This window comes from Colossoma macropomum, unplaced genomic scaffold, assembly GCF_904425465.1.
Source record: "Colossoma macropomum unplaced genomic scaffold, Colossoma_macropomum, whole genome shotgun sequence".
In the NCBI taxonomy this organism is placed as follows: domain Eukaryota; kingdom Metazoa; phylum Chordata; class Actinopteri; order Characiformes; family Serrasalmidae; genus Colossoma; species Colossoma macropomum.
The window spans coordinates 17,127,967-17,141,270 of NW_023494785.1; the positions used below are offsets into that span (position 1 = coordinate 17,127,967).

Below are 13,304 nucleotides of genomic sequence, written 5' to 3' on the forward strand. Positions count from 1 at the left end.
TTTCAGCAGTTCAGCTCCATTCTCCCCCCTTCATTGAGCACCCGCTCGCGGCGCGGCGCCCTCTGGCGCCCTTTAATCCGGCTCTGGTTGGGCGTCGATGGGTTAAACGGTTATCTGAGCCCCGGTGCATGCTGGTCAGCTTCAGCACCTTCCTCAGAAAAACATTTCACTACCTTCTCTCTGGAAACCGAAGAAACTCGTACTGTGGACAGATGAATGGTGTTTAGGAGAGTTTCACCTTACACACCGCATGGACTGAGCCGAGCGAGTCACTCGCAGTAGTATATTAAGGCGCTCGTTTCCACTTTTTGTGTGTCATTATACAAGCTAACACGTTAGCTAAAGACATTTAGCCCACTCTTTCTCATCTTTCTCACAGGAAACGGTATTCACCCTATCTGTTCGCCTCTCTCGTCGTTTACAGTTACAAATACAACAACCAAAACTTTGACAAAGTTGAAGCAAACTGGCTTGATTTTCATTACAACCCGCTTATAAGTGACTTCGAAACTTGTGGAGTTCTCCGCAGTATCTAACATGTCGTAGCAAAACTAAGGGGTTGTCTCCTTGTTTGGCTACAATGGAGGCGTGTGTGAGGTTTTTGTGTCGTGAGAATCCGCTGACAGTGTCTACGAGATGTTGGACCCGGAGAACTTTCACGTTAAAGAGGTTAAGATCACCTTTCACGCGTCCTCTGTCTGTTCGACATTCACCGTTAGTGTGGGGAGGAAAACACCGCGGTGTCGGTCCAGGAGAGGCACTCAAACACAGCTGTAAGTGTTGCCCTTCAGAACACACTACACAAATACAAATAACCAGTGCTAGAAAGTGTCCCACCCTGCTGAAAAAAGACCATCAGAACCATTAAGGCTGACACCTGATGGTTTTGCTTTCTAATGGGAGTTGATTTAATAGTTACCATTAAAGACTCTTAGTTTCCTGTCAGACGACTTTAGATCACGTTAAGAAAATATCAAATGCATCTGCGATCAGTTCCTGAACACCTGTTAAACCATTAGAATCCTTTACATTGTGAAATCAACCCATCAGGAAAAACACTAAATACCATTACTGACTATTTGGACACCAACAGGAACCAACAGAAACTTCAATGCTGTTAATGGTTTCTATATTTTTTTCAGTGGAGCACTTATTTCAAGAAGTGCTCCTCAGTATTGTTCTTATCCATGTAAAACAAAAGAAATAAAGTACTTTATTTATAAATGTGGGAAAAGTGAAATAAAATTACTAAATCTTGTTTTCATTTACTGTGTGTAGTAAAAATAACGTTTTATTTATCCTTATGGAGTGTGTTTACTCTTTTTAAACTCTTAGCTATGTGACAAATGTAAGGTGGACAATATGGCAAAAATAACACCGCAAAACTTGGGCAAGACGTTTTCATGATGGACGATATGAATCACAGTAGTCTTTATTTTTCTGTAGTTTGGTAAAATAAAACTGAAAAAGAACCAGTAATGCCAATTTTTTAAATAAAAAAATACTATTAATACTATGAGTACAATGATTTTTGTTCAGTGTTTGAAACACTGTGCTGCACTAAGCAGGGCGAGTTATGCTGTCTTTGTAATGAAACATGACGTTTGTGTTCTTTATGCACTGACGATTTCCGAGCACACTGTGGATAAGTGTATTATGACATAATCTATCACAATAATGATAAATATTGTCATGTTGCCCACCCCTAGACAAATGCAAAAGTAGTACGGGAACTGATGCAAAGATGCGAAGCAACCCTTATGAAAATGAACTATTAATACTACAAGAATTTCTGCAGGATTCCTTCATGAATGTAATAGTAAATTCAGTCCGCTACTCTCACGTTTACTGTACAATACTACACAAGTGTTGTTTATTACTATAATGCAGTATGACAGGAATATTATGTGGGGGCAAAAACAGTGATATTATACATGTACTTTCTGGCATAAGCAGTTTATAGTTCCTGGGTGTGATGAGGTCCTGTGTTTTTTCTGTTGCTGGAAAATGAAAAGCAATTGTAAAAATAAAATTGAACATGCACTCAAACTCATTCCCCCTCTCAAAATCATTTCAGCTCTTTTCTGTCGTGGCAGAGTTACAGATGCTTCCCATGCAGCGGCGCTGTCCAGTGTGGCCCCTGAATTTGTTGTGGTAAGCTCACAAAGTGTCTAGGCAGGGTGGTGGTGCCCAGGGGTCAGGGAAGCAAAATCATATTGTTCTGCCCTTGAGTGTACCTGCATAAGGCTATTACAAGTTTTTGCCCAAAACACATGAAAGTTTAACAAAACTGCATAATAACTGTGTAAATACAGAAACGCCTGTTGTTATGGCAACACTGGTGTATTTAGGCCCGCATGGTTTTCTGCTACACCAGAAGAGTACCAAGATCTGAGCCTGTTACAGCAATGATATATATTGCCGCACTGTAAAAGTGCTTATCTGAAAACCTCTCTCTATCCAAATAATCATATCAAAGTGACTCTATCTTACGTTTTTCTTGTATTTTTTATTTCTGTTTTTCTCTGAAGTGCACTCACAACACTTAAATTGTTTTATGTATCAGAAACAGTCATAATTCATTCCTACCTGATAATTTTCCTACCTTCTTTTATCCTTTAGAGTCAAACAGGCTGTTTAACTTCACTGTGATTGGGCAGAACTAATTTGCTTAAGGCTGGATAGGTCGATATAAACTATATAGGCAAAAGCATTGGGACACACGTCTTAATCGTTAAATTCAGGTGTTTCATTCAGTCCTGTGCCACAGGTGTATAAAATTAAGCACGCAGTTATGCAGTCTGCCTTTACAGACTACACTCCTAGATATTCCACGACTGTGAGCGGTGTAATTGAAATGTGGAAGCGTTTAGGAACCACAGCTACTCAGCCACAAAGAGGCGGACCACGTAAAGAACTTGACTGGCCCGCACAGAGCCCTGACCTCAACCCCACTGCACACCTTTGGGATAAATTAGAGCGGAGAATGCAGGCCAGGCCCTCTCGTCTAACATCTGTGTCTGACTTCACAAATGCTCTTCTAGAAGAAGCAAAAATCCCCACAGACACTCTCCAAAATCTTGTGGAAAGCCTTCCCAGCAGAGGGGGATCAACTCCATAGTAATGCCAATGGATTTAAGATGGGATGGAATAAAATTAAAAATTCTGTAGGTGTAACGTGTAGGTGTCCCAATAATTTTGTCCATATAGTGAATGTAAATACATTGGTTTTTGTGACATCACAAAAACAATGAATTCAAAACGGGCTGTTTTGGCAGCTCAGTTTCTGTACATGGAGTGTATGGACTGGGCAGTGTATGTCACATTTTGAGACAATGTTTACATATTATACATCCAACTATTTTATTTTATTTGAGGAATCTGTTTTCTATGATATTGGCTCTTTAATAAAAAAAGGCAAAGGCAGATATAATCCTAACTCTAAGAGGTTTGATGCACTTGGCACCTGACAAATTATATATCCATTGGTGCTTAAAGACTGTTTTGCTTAACAGATGAAATTTGAGCCAGACGGGAATGTCACTTCATTTGGTGAGTTTCATCATTCATGCACGCCCAGATGAAATGTGGCAGTGGTTTTGTTGGACATAAGGCATGTTGTGTCTCATTTGTCCATTTTCCACAGAGAAAAAGAAAACAGAGTTCTATCAGGAACTTGGCTTGCAGGCAAGAGACTTGAGATTCCAGCACCTCACCAGCATTACATCACGAAACAATACGATCATTATTCGCATGGAGGTATGTAATATGTTCTTATATTCCAAGTGTTTTGCTGGCTTATGATGCATATCATTGTTGTTTGTTGAAGAGAAATACTAGATCATTTTACGAAGAGCTGCACTCTTGGTCGCGCACTCATATATACCTGTAACAGGGACACATCTAATGTTGGTAATCAGTATAATATTTCTCTTTATATCTCTTACCCATCTTCAACCAAACAAGTTTTTTTTTTTGTCGACAGTCCCTGAAAGCTGTAGTTACTCCAGACTGTTTGCTGGTGCTAGATTTTCGTGGACTGGGTCTGGAGAAGTGGCTGGTTTTGGACCTGGGGCCCCAGTTAGCAGGAGATGGAGCCTTGGCCACTTACTCACTACCTTTTGAGTTCAGAGCCTTGGAGGCCATTCTGCAGCACAGGGTAAAGCTGAACATCTGCTATCTTAGTTCAGTAAATAGATCACTGATAAGTAGTGCTGCAATGTTTAGTTGATTAAGTCGATAAGTCGTCAGTTATGCTGATTATGGGGGGGGAAGTTAATACATTGTTTTCTTAAAAATAAAAACACTCTATAATACTTTATAATGTTCACATGATACATGCAGTCTTTCTGACAGATAGCAAGTGAGGTGATATGGATGCAGTATGGATGCACCGTGAAAGAACACTCACCTGTTGCACAGACAGAACTTTGAATGATAGTGTGATGGGGCAAAGTGAACAGTAGAAGGCATAATGGGTTGATTAGTCAATTAATTGAATAGTTTTAGTAATAGATCAGGTAAATTAGTGAAGTAAGTGTTAGTTGCAGCACTCCTGATAAGCAAGCAAGTAGATCTCATAGAAAGGTTTTGTCAGAAGGGAATTACCATCTCATTTTCATTTATACAGCTGTATGCAAAGGTTTGGGCACCCCTGGTTTAGTTACGTGTTTTGTTGATTTTCTAAATGAAAATAATTTGGCACATCCCCTACAGAGAGCACTTATGCACAGTTACTGTTTATTTGCTGAACTTATTTATATATGGTATATTTCCATATTGTACAGTCATATGTTGAAGCAGTGTTTATTGTTAGCACCTTTGTTCAGAATTCTCTAAATTCTGAGGTTCAAGAAGTGGTGAATGAAGAACGCGTTTATGTGTTCTGGTACAGATAAACACACTCCGAGCAAGGTTAAATGAAGTTCAGCCTCAAATCCTGGACTGTCTGGAGTCATTAGTGGACCCGAAGCTTCTGTCAGCAGACCGCAGTAAACTACACATGCTTCTACTCAACAGTAAGAGGTTGGTCAGGAAAAAAAAACCTCACCATCTCTTTGTAATAAAAGTGTGTTTTTCCTCATACTCTAAACCTAATTTAGACTCAAGTTGTCAAATCACATGTGAGCTCGTACAGTCTGATCATTTGAATTTGTATCACATCTGAATGCTTTTCAACAGCTGATCATGAACTTGTAACTTATCTATACATATTTGGGTCTGATTTTAAACATATGAGCTCGCTGTTTAAATGTAACTCTAAACCCCTTTAACACCAACTGAATTCTCCTGTAGCCTTTCTGAACTGGAGACTGACATAAAAGTATTTAAGGACAGCCTGCTGAAAATCCTGGATGAGGATGAGTTGATTGAGGAGCTGTGTCTTACCAAGTGGACCGACCCCCGTGTGTTGTAGGTGAAATATTTGTCATACTCATTTTTTAATTTAATTTAATTTTATACTTAAAACAAAATTATTGTAATTGAAACATGTATTCAGCTCAGATATTTTAATATTCCATAACTGGGCCCTTACATCTTCTGTTGTAATGTTATGTGGAGTTGATGACATGTTTTAATTTAATGCTGTATTGCTTAACGTGTTAAGGTAGCACACTTAACTAGAGGAAACATTGATCATTGCAGTCTTGATTAGGCTATTACTATTCCAAAGGATACTGCAGCAGACACCCCCCACAACAGAAAGAAAGAAGAAAAATAGTGCTCTTGCCACGCTGAACAATTCAATATGGTTTGCAAAGCTAAACAGAATGCATTGCCCACAGTATCTTCAGTATGGGGTCGGTGTGCAGTTTTAAAGTCAGACAGCTGTGCTGCTACTTGTGCTGCTACACATGGCTCCTCCCAGTCAGATTGTGGAGTATTGCACAAGCGACAGTGATGTTTGCCCTCTGTGAGCTTGTTTGCAGTCCGATGGTGAGGCAAGCAAAGTAGAAAGCCCTTTCAGAGCAGCAACGCGCTTGTGGCTTCTGTTGAATGATGGCTCTGCGGCTGAATTGGGCCTTCAGAGAGGTGTCCGCAGGTACAGGTGTGGAGGGTCACCTTGCTTTACAGGCAGCACTCCAGTGAATGTGAGTCATTGGACTCACTCAGTGTCATTCACCTTCATGTCAGCTAATCATTTTTAAAAAATACCTACCATGGATACATGTTTGAGTGAGTTGATACGCAGTTTTAGTTGATGCATTTTAAATTATGACTAGCATAATGGAAATAAAAGACACAGCACTGTACACAGTTAGGCTCAGTGACATGCACAGACTTTGGGTAATTTACATTGCTGTTCTAGGTTAGGCCTGAAATACAAATTTATTTATTGTTATTGTGTGCTCTGTGCTAAGTGTAAATTAACTGAAGGAAGACAGTTTTAATGTTTGGATTGTTATATTAAAAATAAAATAATTATTTGAAAGCTTTTATGTAGCAAAATATGACCTTGTTATGCACTGTTTTGTTTTACTTCAGCTGATTGTGGTGTAATTTGACAGTACACCCCGGTTTAGTGGAAGTTTAGCGGTGGATTAGGAAGAATTGTGCTTGTTTTGACAGAGCAATCAGGTTTAATTTAATGTGCAGCTGCATGTTAAACCCCTGAAGTTACCGGTGCTAAACTGAGACTAAACTGCTGCTAAGCTAGTGACAGAGCAATAGCCTAATAAGATACAGGATGTGTTGGGGGCAATATGACTTCTGTTGTTTTGTTCTACCATAATGAACCAGATGAAATTGTTGCAAGAACTGAAATAGAGACAACAAAGAGGGACAAAATAAGATGGAACAGCTAGAGGTCACACAATACCACTTTTATAAGTACTGAATCCATGAGCATTGTCTGATATTAATACTTCTCCAGTATTTTTCTTTAAAAACCACAAAGTTTTAAAATGAGCTACTTTAATGAACTACTTCACTTAAGATGACTATCTGAAAGTAGGCTATCATGCTTAAACTACTCTATTACCCCTCACAAAGAAACACACAACCAACATCACATCACACAGTACGAGTGTGTGCTATTTCAGGATAGATTTGTTACAGGACTGGATCGGATTCATTCTTTTTTTCTTTCCAATTTTGGTTCCAGCATTTTCTTCTGATATCGACCTAATGCAGATGATTGGTGTTAAATCAGTGCCCTCTTTAGAAATGATAGACAGTGTATTGGCTCGCTTAAAAGAATAGTGGTCAATACAGATTAAATGGTTGTAGAAAGAATTGTTATTTGCAGCCCAGATATACTTATGCCATTTTTATTGCTTTTATTCTTTCTTTTGTTTTTTCTAATTTTTCCATTCATTTCTGTCTGTCTGTCTGTCTGTCTGAATTTTATTATGTGTGGAGGCAGTGAGCAGAGCAGTTTAGGCATAGATCATGCTCACGAGATGGAGTTGCTCCTGGAGAATTATTTTATGCAGGCTGAGGAGCTTGGAAATAAAACACGGGAGCTGAAGGGGCTTATTGATGACTCAGAGAGTGTCATCTTCATCAATCTGGACAGGTACCTGCAATATATAAATGCCATTTACCATAATATGCAAATGCCACTTGCAAATACTAATCAGTAATGAAACTTATGAAAATAACCAGAGCTCAGTTAGGATGTTTTGAGCAATGATTTCTTGTTTTGAAGTTGCTGTAGGCGGGATGTTTTTTGTGGTTGTCATGGTAAATTGGCAGCAAGAGCAATGTAATTTTGAATGTTTTGGATCATATTTCTTGTTTTTCCATTTTTTTTTTTAGCCATAGGCTTATATTTAAAGTGTCTTTATTCACCTATTCCATCTTGGCCACTAAGTATGGATGCCTATCAAGTAACAGCAACTCCATGTAGTCTGTGTACTTCTTTTACCTGTCCATTCTCCTTTGAAACCACTGCTAGCACTATAGAGATGTTTGGTGGAGGAGGCATCTGCATAGTTCTGACATTTAGCTCTGATACCACAGTGAGATAGCAGACCCTATTATTGTCTCTCTATTTGTGAATTTGCACTAGTCATCGAAATGTGATGATGCGCCTGAACCTCCAGCTCACAATGGGAACCTTCTCCCTGTCCTTATTTGGCCTGATGGGTGTGGCCTTTGGCATGAATTTGGAGTCCTCCTTTGAAGAAGTAAGTACATTCTTTGATGGAATAAAATGTTATATATATTAGTTTGATCCATGCTTGCTTTATGTGACCTACCAGATGATATCTCATGAAGTCAGTAGATTATAAGTCTTTGTGTTCAGTGTGGTCCAGTATGTAGCTCAGCTTAATTCCTCTTTTTTACTAATACAGTGGCCATAGTTTAAACCATTACAATAGTTGTATTTTTGAGTTTTTGGGTTGTCCATGGACTATGAATGTGACACGTTCCCTTGTATCTGTCTGTGTTTGTGTGTGTAGGATCCACGTGTGTTTTGGTTGGTGACTGGATTTATGTTCCTAGGCAGTGGCCTTATCTGGAGACGTTTGCTGTCCTTCCTGGGACGACACTTGGAGCCCACATCTCCACCTCCAGTAAATACAGAATACATCTTATGTTCCACACCAGAGAGAGCGCATTGCAAGGCATCTGAAACTATTACTCAAAACAGAATGTCTCCAGATCTTTCCTGGTAGACTCATTCAGTCAGATTTTACTGTAAAATGTCCCAGACTGTGGCAGAATCCATGCAGCAATATATCCCAATAAATTTTCCTGAGCCTGGCAACATATTCATCACCATACTGTGTGTTGTTTTAAAAGCTCCTTTCTACATAATTATCCCCATTCTTTTTTTTGGCTGAGCCCTCTTGAAGTGTTTGTTGCCAGAAGGCTCTATTTTGGTCTAAGTTGATGTCAGAGTCCAGTTTCAATACAGAAATTTTTAGTGCTTGTCTGTGATTTGATGAGTGGAAGGTTCTTACACTAAGCCTTTGAAATAGCTTATTGGCATGCAAGTGGAAGCAATTTTTTATTTTTTGAAGAATTCATGAGCTCATTATCCCATTGATGTATACAAATCGCCAGTGTAGTCTTTGTTGATTATCTTTGTTCTATCCTTCTCACTGTTTGTGGCAGATTTCTAATTATTTTCATTTATCACTTACAAAGAGTCATTTACACTTACAAGGCATAACGAGGCGAATAAGAATAAGAAAAGGAGGTATATAATTGTTTTACACGTCAGCAGAAACAGGGTCAAAGAGGAGCAATGGACCCAAGTTGACAGGGATAGTGCTAAACTGGGTAATTGTTTAACACACCAAAACTGCATAAACTTAAATTTCCCAAAAATTAAATCTACTCCAATTTCCACAAAAAGATGAGCTTTGTGGCACACTCTCAAATGAACCTGGTTTAAGGAGCATAGAAAAACCTGAACCCCTGAGTGGTCATGTGACTGAAGGCATGGCCCAGCTTTATATTAGCCACTTGTTGTGTTGATATGTTGTCAGGTACATCAGTTTTTTTGTCTATACCCCTACCTTACTACATCTGCATGATTAATGATTTTTCCCTTTCCCAATGTTCATATGTGGGACTCAAGTAAAATTAGTGGTTGGCATCCATTTAAAACAACTTGAAGTTAATGTACTTCTTGACTGTTTTGCTTTTAGTAATTTGTAATGCAGCTCCAATGGGCATTTTTGTTCATCTTTATGAAGGTTGTCAGAAATTCTGAATGGCAGTGTAGGTCTTTTGTTTGTGATATTATTCTGATATGAAATACAAAGCTGCCATAAAATGAAGACGACTTAACATTATTTTCTTGTTCAAATGCTGCCTTTGTCCTTCTGCTTTTCAAAGTCACCGTAATACAGGCTTCGTTATCTTTCTCTCACAGATCCCGCCTGTTTGGAGGAAAAACCAGATCAGCACCTTAAAAGGGACAGAGATAAAACCTGGAGTAAGATGATAGTGTGACCACAGCATCTCTCTCTCTCTCTCTCTCTCTCTCTTTCTCTCTTTCTCTTTCTTTCTTTCCCTTTTTCTGGGCACTTTCTGTTAACAGTACAGTTTGCTTCAGTAAATGTATTGTTAACTGATTGAGAGTGATTTTATGCTAATATGCAAGGGGAAAAGCAAAATAATAGGAACACCAAATGAAATGTTTCAAGCACTAACATTTCAGTTAAAAGGCAACAGGCTAAGCTTTGAATGTTGAGGTTGAGAGAAATGGTTCCCTCATAGACACAACTTTAGTTTTATAGTAATATTTATGATGCTACTTGAAACCTTAAAATCAACACTGTTCCTTACTGCATCATATTGTACTTGACATTTCTGGTGTACCATCGTAAATTATTCAAACAATATATGGCACATTATGCACATTTTGAAGACAGAAGGTGAACCACCTCTTAATTTTTGTGTGTCCATTTTGTTTACTCACTGTATGGGTAACTAAGCAGGTATCATTTTTTTATTGTTACATTTGTCACACTGAGTTTGGTTGACAGTGTTCTGTGCTACTCACTCTGTCATGATCATGACTGTGATTTTAGAGACACACAGTGCTTACCTCTTATTCACATTGAGATATGTTGTATCATCTGTTGTCATGTTCTGCTGCTTCTGTGTATATATGCTATGAAGAATGGAAGACCCATGCTAATGGCTACATCATTTTAAAAATAAAACATTTAAATGGACACTGATTCTCTGCTTTTGAGTGGTGTTGTAAAAACCCTAAATGATTTGTTAAATGTTCATGTTTTGGCTGGACAGTCCTGGGCCTGTATTTCTAAAGCTTCTCAGAGTAGGAGTACTGATCTAGGATCTGTCCCTGTCAGTAAGATCATCACAAATAAGAGACAGGTTTTATACTAGACCAGCACTCTTGCTCTGAGAAACTTCATGAACAGGCCCTGAGAATTTGTAATGCAGAGTTTGCCCAGCAGAGGGACACATACGCCATGAATACAATTCTTGTTTTACTCTGCGGTCTTGCAAACAGCAAACTTAGGTTAAGGCTTGAATTGTTTAGGTTGAGGTCCTACAGTATGAATTTTTTGTCCCCAAATATAAAGTATAGGCATTATCTAAGCCTGGACAGAAAACTTGCTGTGTCCATCAGTGACACAATTGTAGAATAATACTATTTTACTACATTTGCTGAAGCTAGGGTGAGAAATGTCTTATCCCATAGTTAATATTTTTGCACCTTCAAAGGACATGTCATGGAAATACTTCTCCTCTGTGCATGGCTATTATTTGAATTATATAAGTAAATATCTGACAGGCTTAAGTTAAAGGGCACATATCATGGAAAGCCCTCACTTTTTATACATAAAAGTGTTTGAAGTAATATGTAAACATTGTCAAAGCTCACTCGCCTAGTCCTAACACAGAAACTAAGCTACAAAAACAGCCTGTTTTGACTTAATTGTTTCTGTGATGTCACAAAAACTACTGCATTTACATATATCCACCTATTCAGTCTACAGCAGTTTAGTGCCCTCCTCCCCACTTCACACTGAAGTTAAAAAGTCTTTCAGCTCTGAGTGTTTTTTAAATGAGGCACAAATACAGAGCAGCCAAACAGACCAGAGCTCATTTATGTATATCAGTCTTAAATGCACAGTAACAAAAACAGCCTGTTTAATTCTACGGGACAAGGAGAGGTAGGAAACTTATCATGTAAAAATGAGTTATAAATACTTTTGGTAAATAAAACCACACAAATGATATAACTAGACCTCAGGGGAAAAATTATAAAAATAATCTTTAATCTATGTCGTTATCCCAAGTTGTATTTAGGTTATTTATTTATCTCTATAGGTATTTATTGGGTTTTTATTTTTTAAAGGCATTTTCTCTCCAGAGATTAATTTATGAAGTTTGTGTGGATTTATGTACCAAAAGCAGTCATAATTCATTTTACATGACTCTTCCCAACCTCTATTCATACCTTAGAATTAAACAAGCTATTATAGTTACTGTACTTATTTAAATTGATATATTTAAGTGACATTTGTTCTGATTAAATGTCCTGTATTGTGCCTCATTCAAAAAACAGTGTGTGTTAAATCTGCTCTTATACATGGATGTATGTAAATACATTGTTTTTTGTGACAACATAAAAACAGTGAATTCAAAATGGGCTGTTTTGCATGTTTCAGCATGTTTTTGTCAGCTTTTGTGAGCGTTTTCAAACTTAAACAGTGTTTACATGCTACACCACACTCATTAAAAAAAGAAAGCCAGAAAATGTTGGTTTTCCTTGATATGGGCCCTTTAATGGTGATCTCCTACACTGGGACCAGGCCTCCTTCCACACTAAAGCGCGCGGCAGTCCTGACGCAGCAGCCCACCCCCGCCCCCCCCTCGTCAGACTGCCCCTGCCTCGCTTCACTCTCTCATCCTCTGTCGAGCTGCCCTGGGCTGCGGATCTACCCGAACGAGGCAGGGCTCTACACTGCCGCGCTGAGCTCCAGCATCTGATTAATGCAGACCTCCAGTTCAGGAAAAGTTGTCTAAAAACGAAGGCGGTCGTCGTCGAAGGCGTCAGACTGTAATAAACTGAGCTGTAATTGCGCTGCTGGAATTAAATCTGAGCACGAGAGAAAGACTCGGCACCTCAAGAAGCGGCGAAGAGCGAAAACACAGCGACTGTGAGGGAACATTTCTTTCCCAGAGCTGCTGAGACGTGTGAGGAGAAATAATGAGGAACGTGTGGATGTTGCTAACTCTCTGGGCGCTGTGCTTTTGGGGCGAAGGGGTAAGTTTGGGCAAACGCCCCCACAAACGTGCTAATCTAACAGTCTAACCTGATATTTAACTTGTGGTTATCGTGTCATTCGCAGTTCTTAGCAGTTGGGTTCATGTACATTTTCTCCAGCTTCTGCTGGGTCTGTTTCTGAGGAATAGTCCTGATAGAATCACATTTCTGCTGCTCAAAAAGTTGAGAAAACTCAGTGAAAGTGTGTTTTTCAGGGTGGACTGGTGAAAGATAGACTACTTTGTCACTGTCAAATGTGAATTGTAGACAAAGCCATGTTTAGACTTTCTCTCACAAAAAAACTATGGTCGCCTGACCGGGCAGGCATTAAGCATAGTCCTGGACTACACTTTCCTTTCGATGGAGAATCTGAGGGGATTCCAACCCTGGTAACCCCGCTTATATGTATATACACACATATATATACAATATTTGCACCTCTTAAAATAACTATGAAACTATGAGATACTAAACTGTCACTGGGGTGGTGCCCTCGAGGGTACATCTCAGTACCTTTAGTCAGAGAACATAATTGTACCATAATCCATTGAAATGATATTATCTAAGTTGTATTGACTCCACACAGCCCGTCTCG

General features: G+C 38.9%; 2 protein-coding genes across 3 annotated transcripts in view; both read left to right on the forward strand.

Annotated features, from left to right (window-relative positions):
• The first annotated feature begins 96 nt into the window (after positions 1-96).
• On the forward strand, positions 97-10,646 carry mrs2 (magnesium transporter MRS2). 2 transcript variants are annotated; one of them, XM_036585265.1, is made up of 11 exons: positions 97-773; positions 2,097-2,154; positions 3,516-3,552; positions 3,647-3,759; positions 3,986-4,159; positions 4,895-5,025; positions 5,296-5,412; positions 7,367-7,519; positions 8,015-8,132; positions 8,409-8,522; positions 9,833-10,646. In XM_036585265.1, exons 1-11 carry the CDS (start codon positions 637-639, stop codon positions 9,902-9,904), a joined length of 1,224 nt encoding a protein of 407 aa, XP_036441158.1. In that variant the 5' UTR covers positions 97-636; the 3' UTR covers positions 9,905-10,646. The 2 variants fall into 2 exon arrangements, with proteins under 2 accessions (XP_036441158.1, XP_036441149.1); XM_036585256.1 differs by having other exon boundaries at positions 98-773; positions 2,078-2,154.
• Positions 10,647-12,337: 1,691 nt separating this feature from the next.
• Positions 12,338-13,304, forward strand: part of LOC118818126 (syndecan-2-like) — a 34,048-nt gene continuing 33,081 nt past the window's right edge. Inside the window, exon 1 of the mRNA XM_036585277.1 lies at positions 12,338-12,709. Within this exon, the coding sequence (XP_036441170.1) occupies positions 12,653-12,709 (57 nt within the window). The 5' untranslated portion in view covers positions 12,338-12,652. The remainder of the gene's footprint in view (positions 12,710-13,304) is intronic.

Excerpts from the sequence above, each read along its gene's own strand:
- mrs2 (XM_036585256.1), top strand. The coding sequence starts at position 581 with ATGGAGGCGTGTGTGAGGTTTTTGTGTCGTGAGAATCCGCTGACAGTG. Across the intron at positions 4,160-4,894 it reads AGGCCATTCTGCAGCACAGG|ATAAACACACTCCGAGCAAG; the intron begins GTAAAGCTGAAC and ends GTTCTGGTACAG. Across the intron at positions 8,133-8,408 it reads TGGAGTCCTCCTTTGAAGAA|GATCCACGTGTGTTTTGGTT; the intron begins GTAAGTACATTC and ends TTGTGTGTGTAG.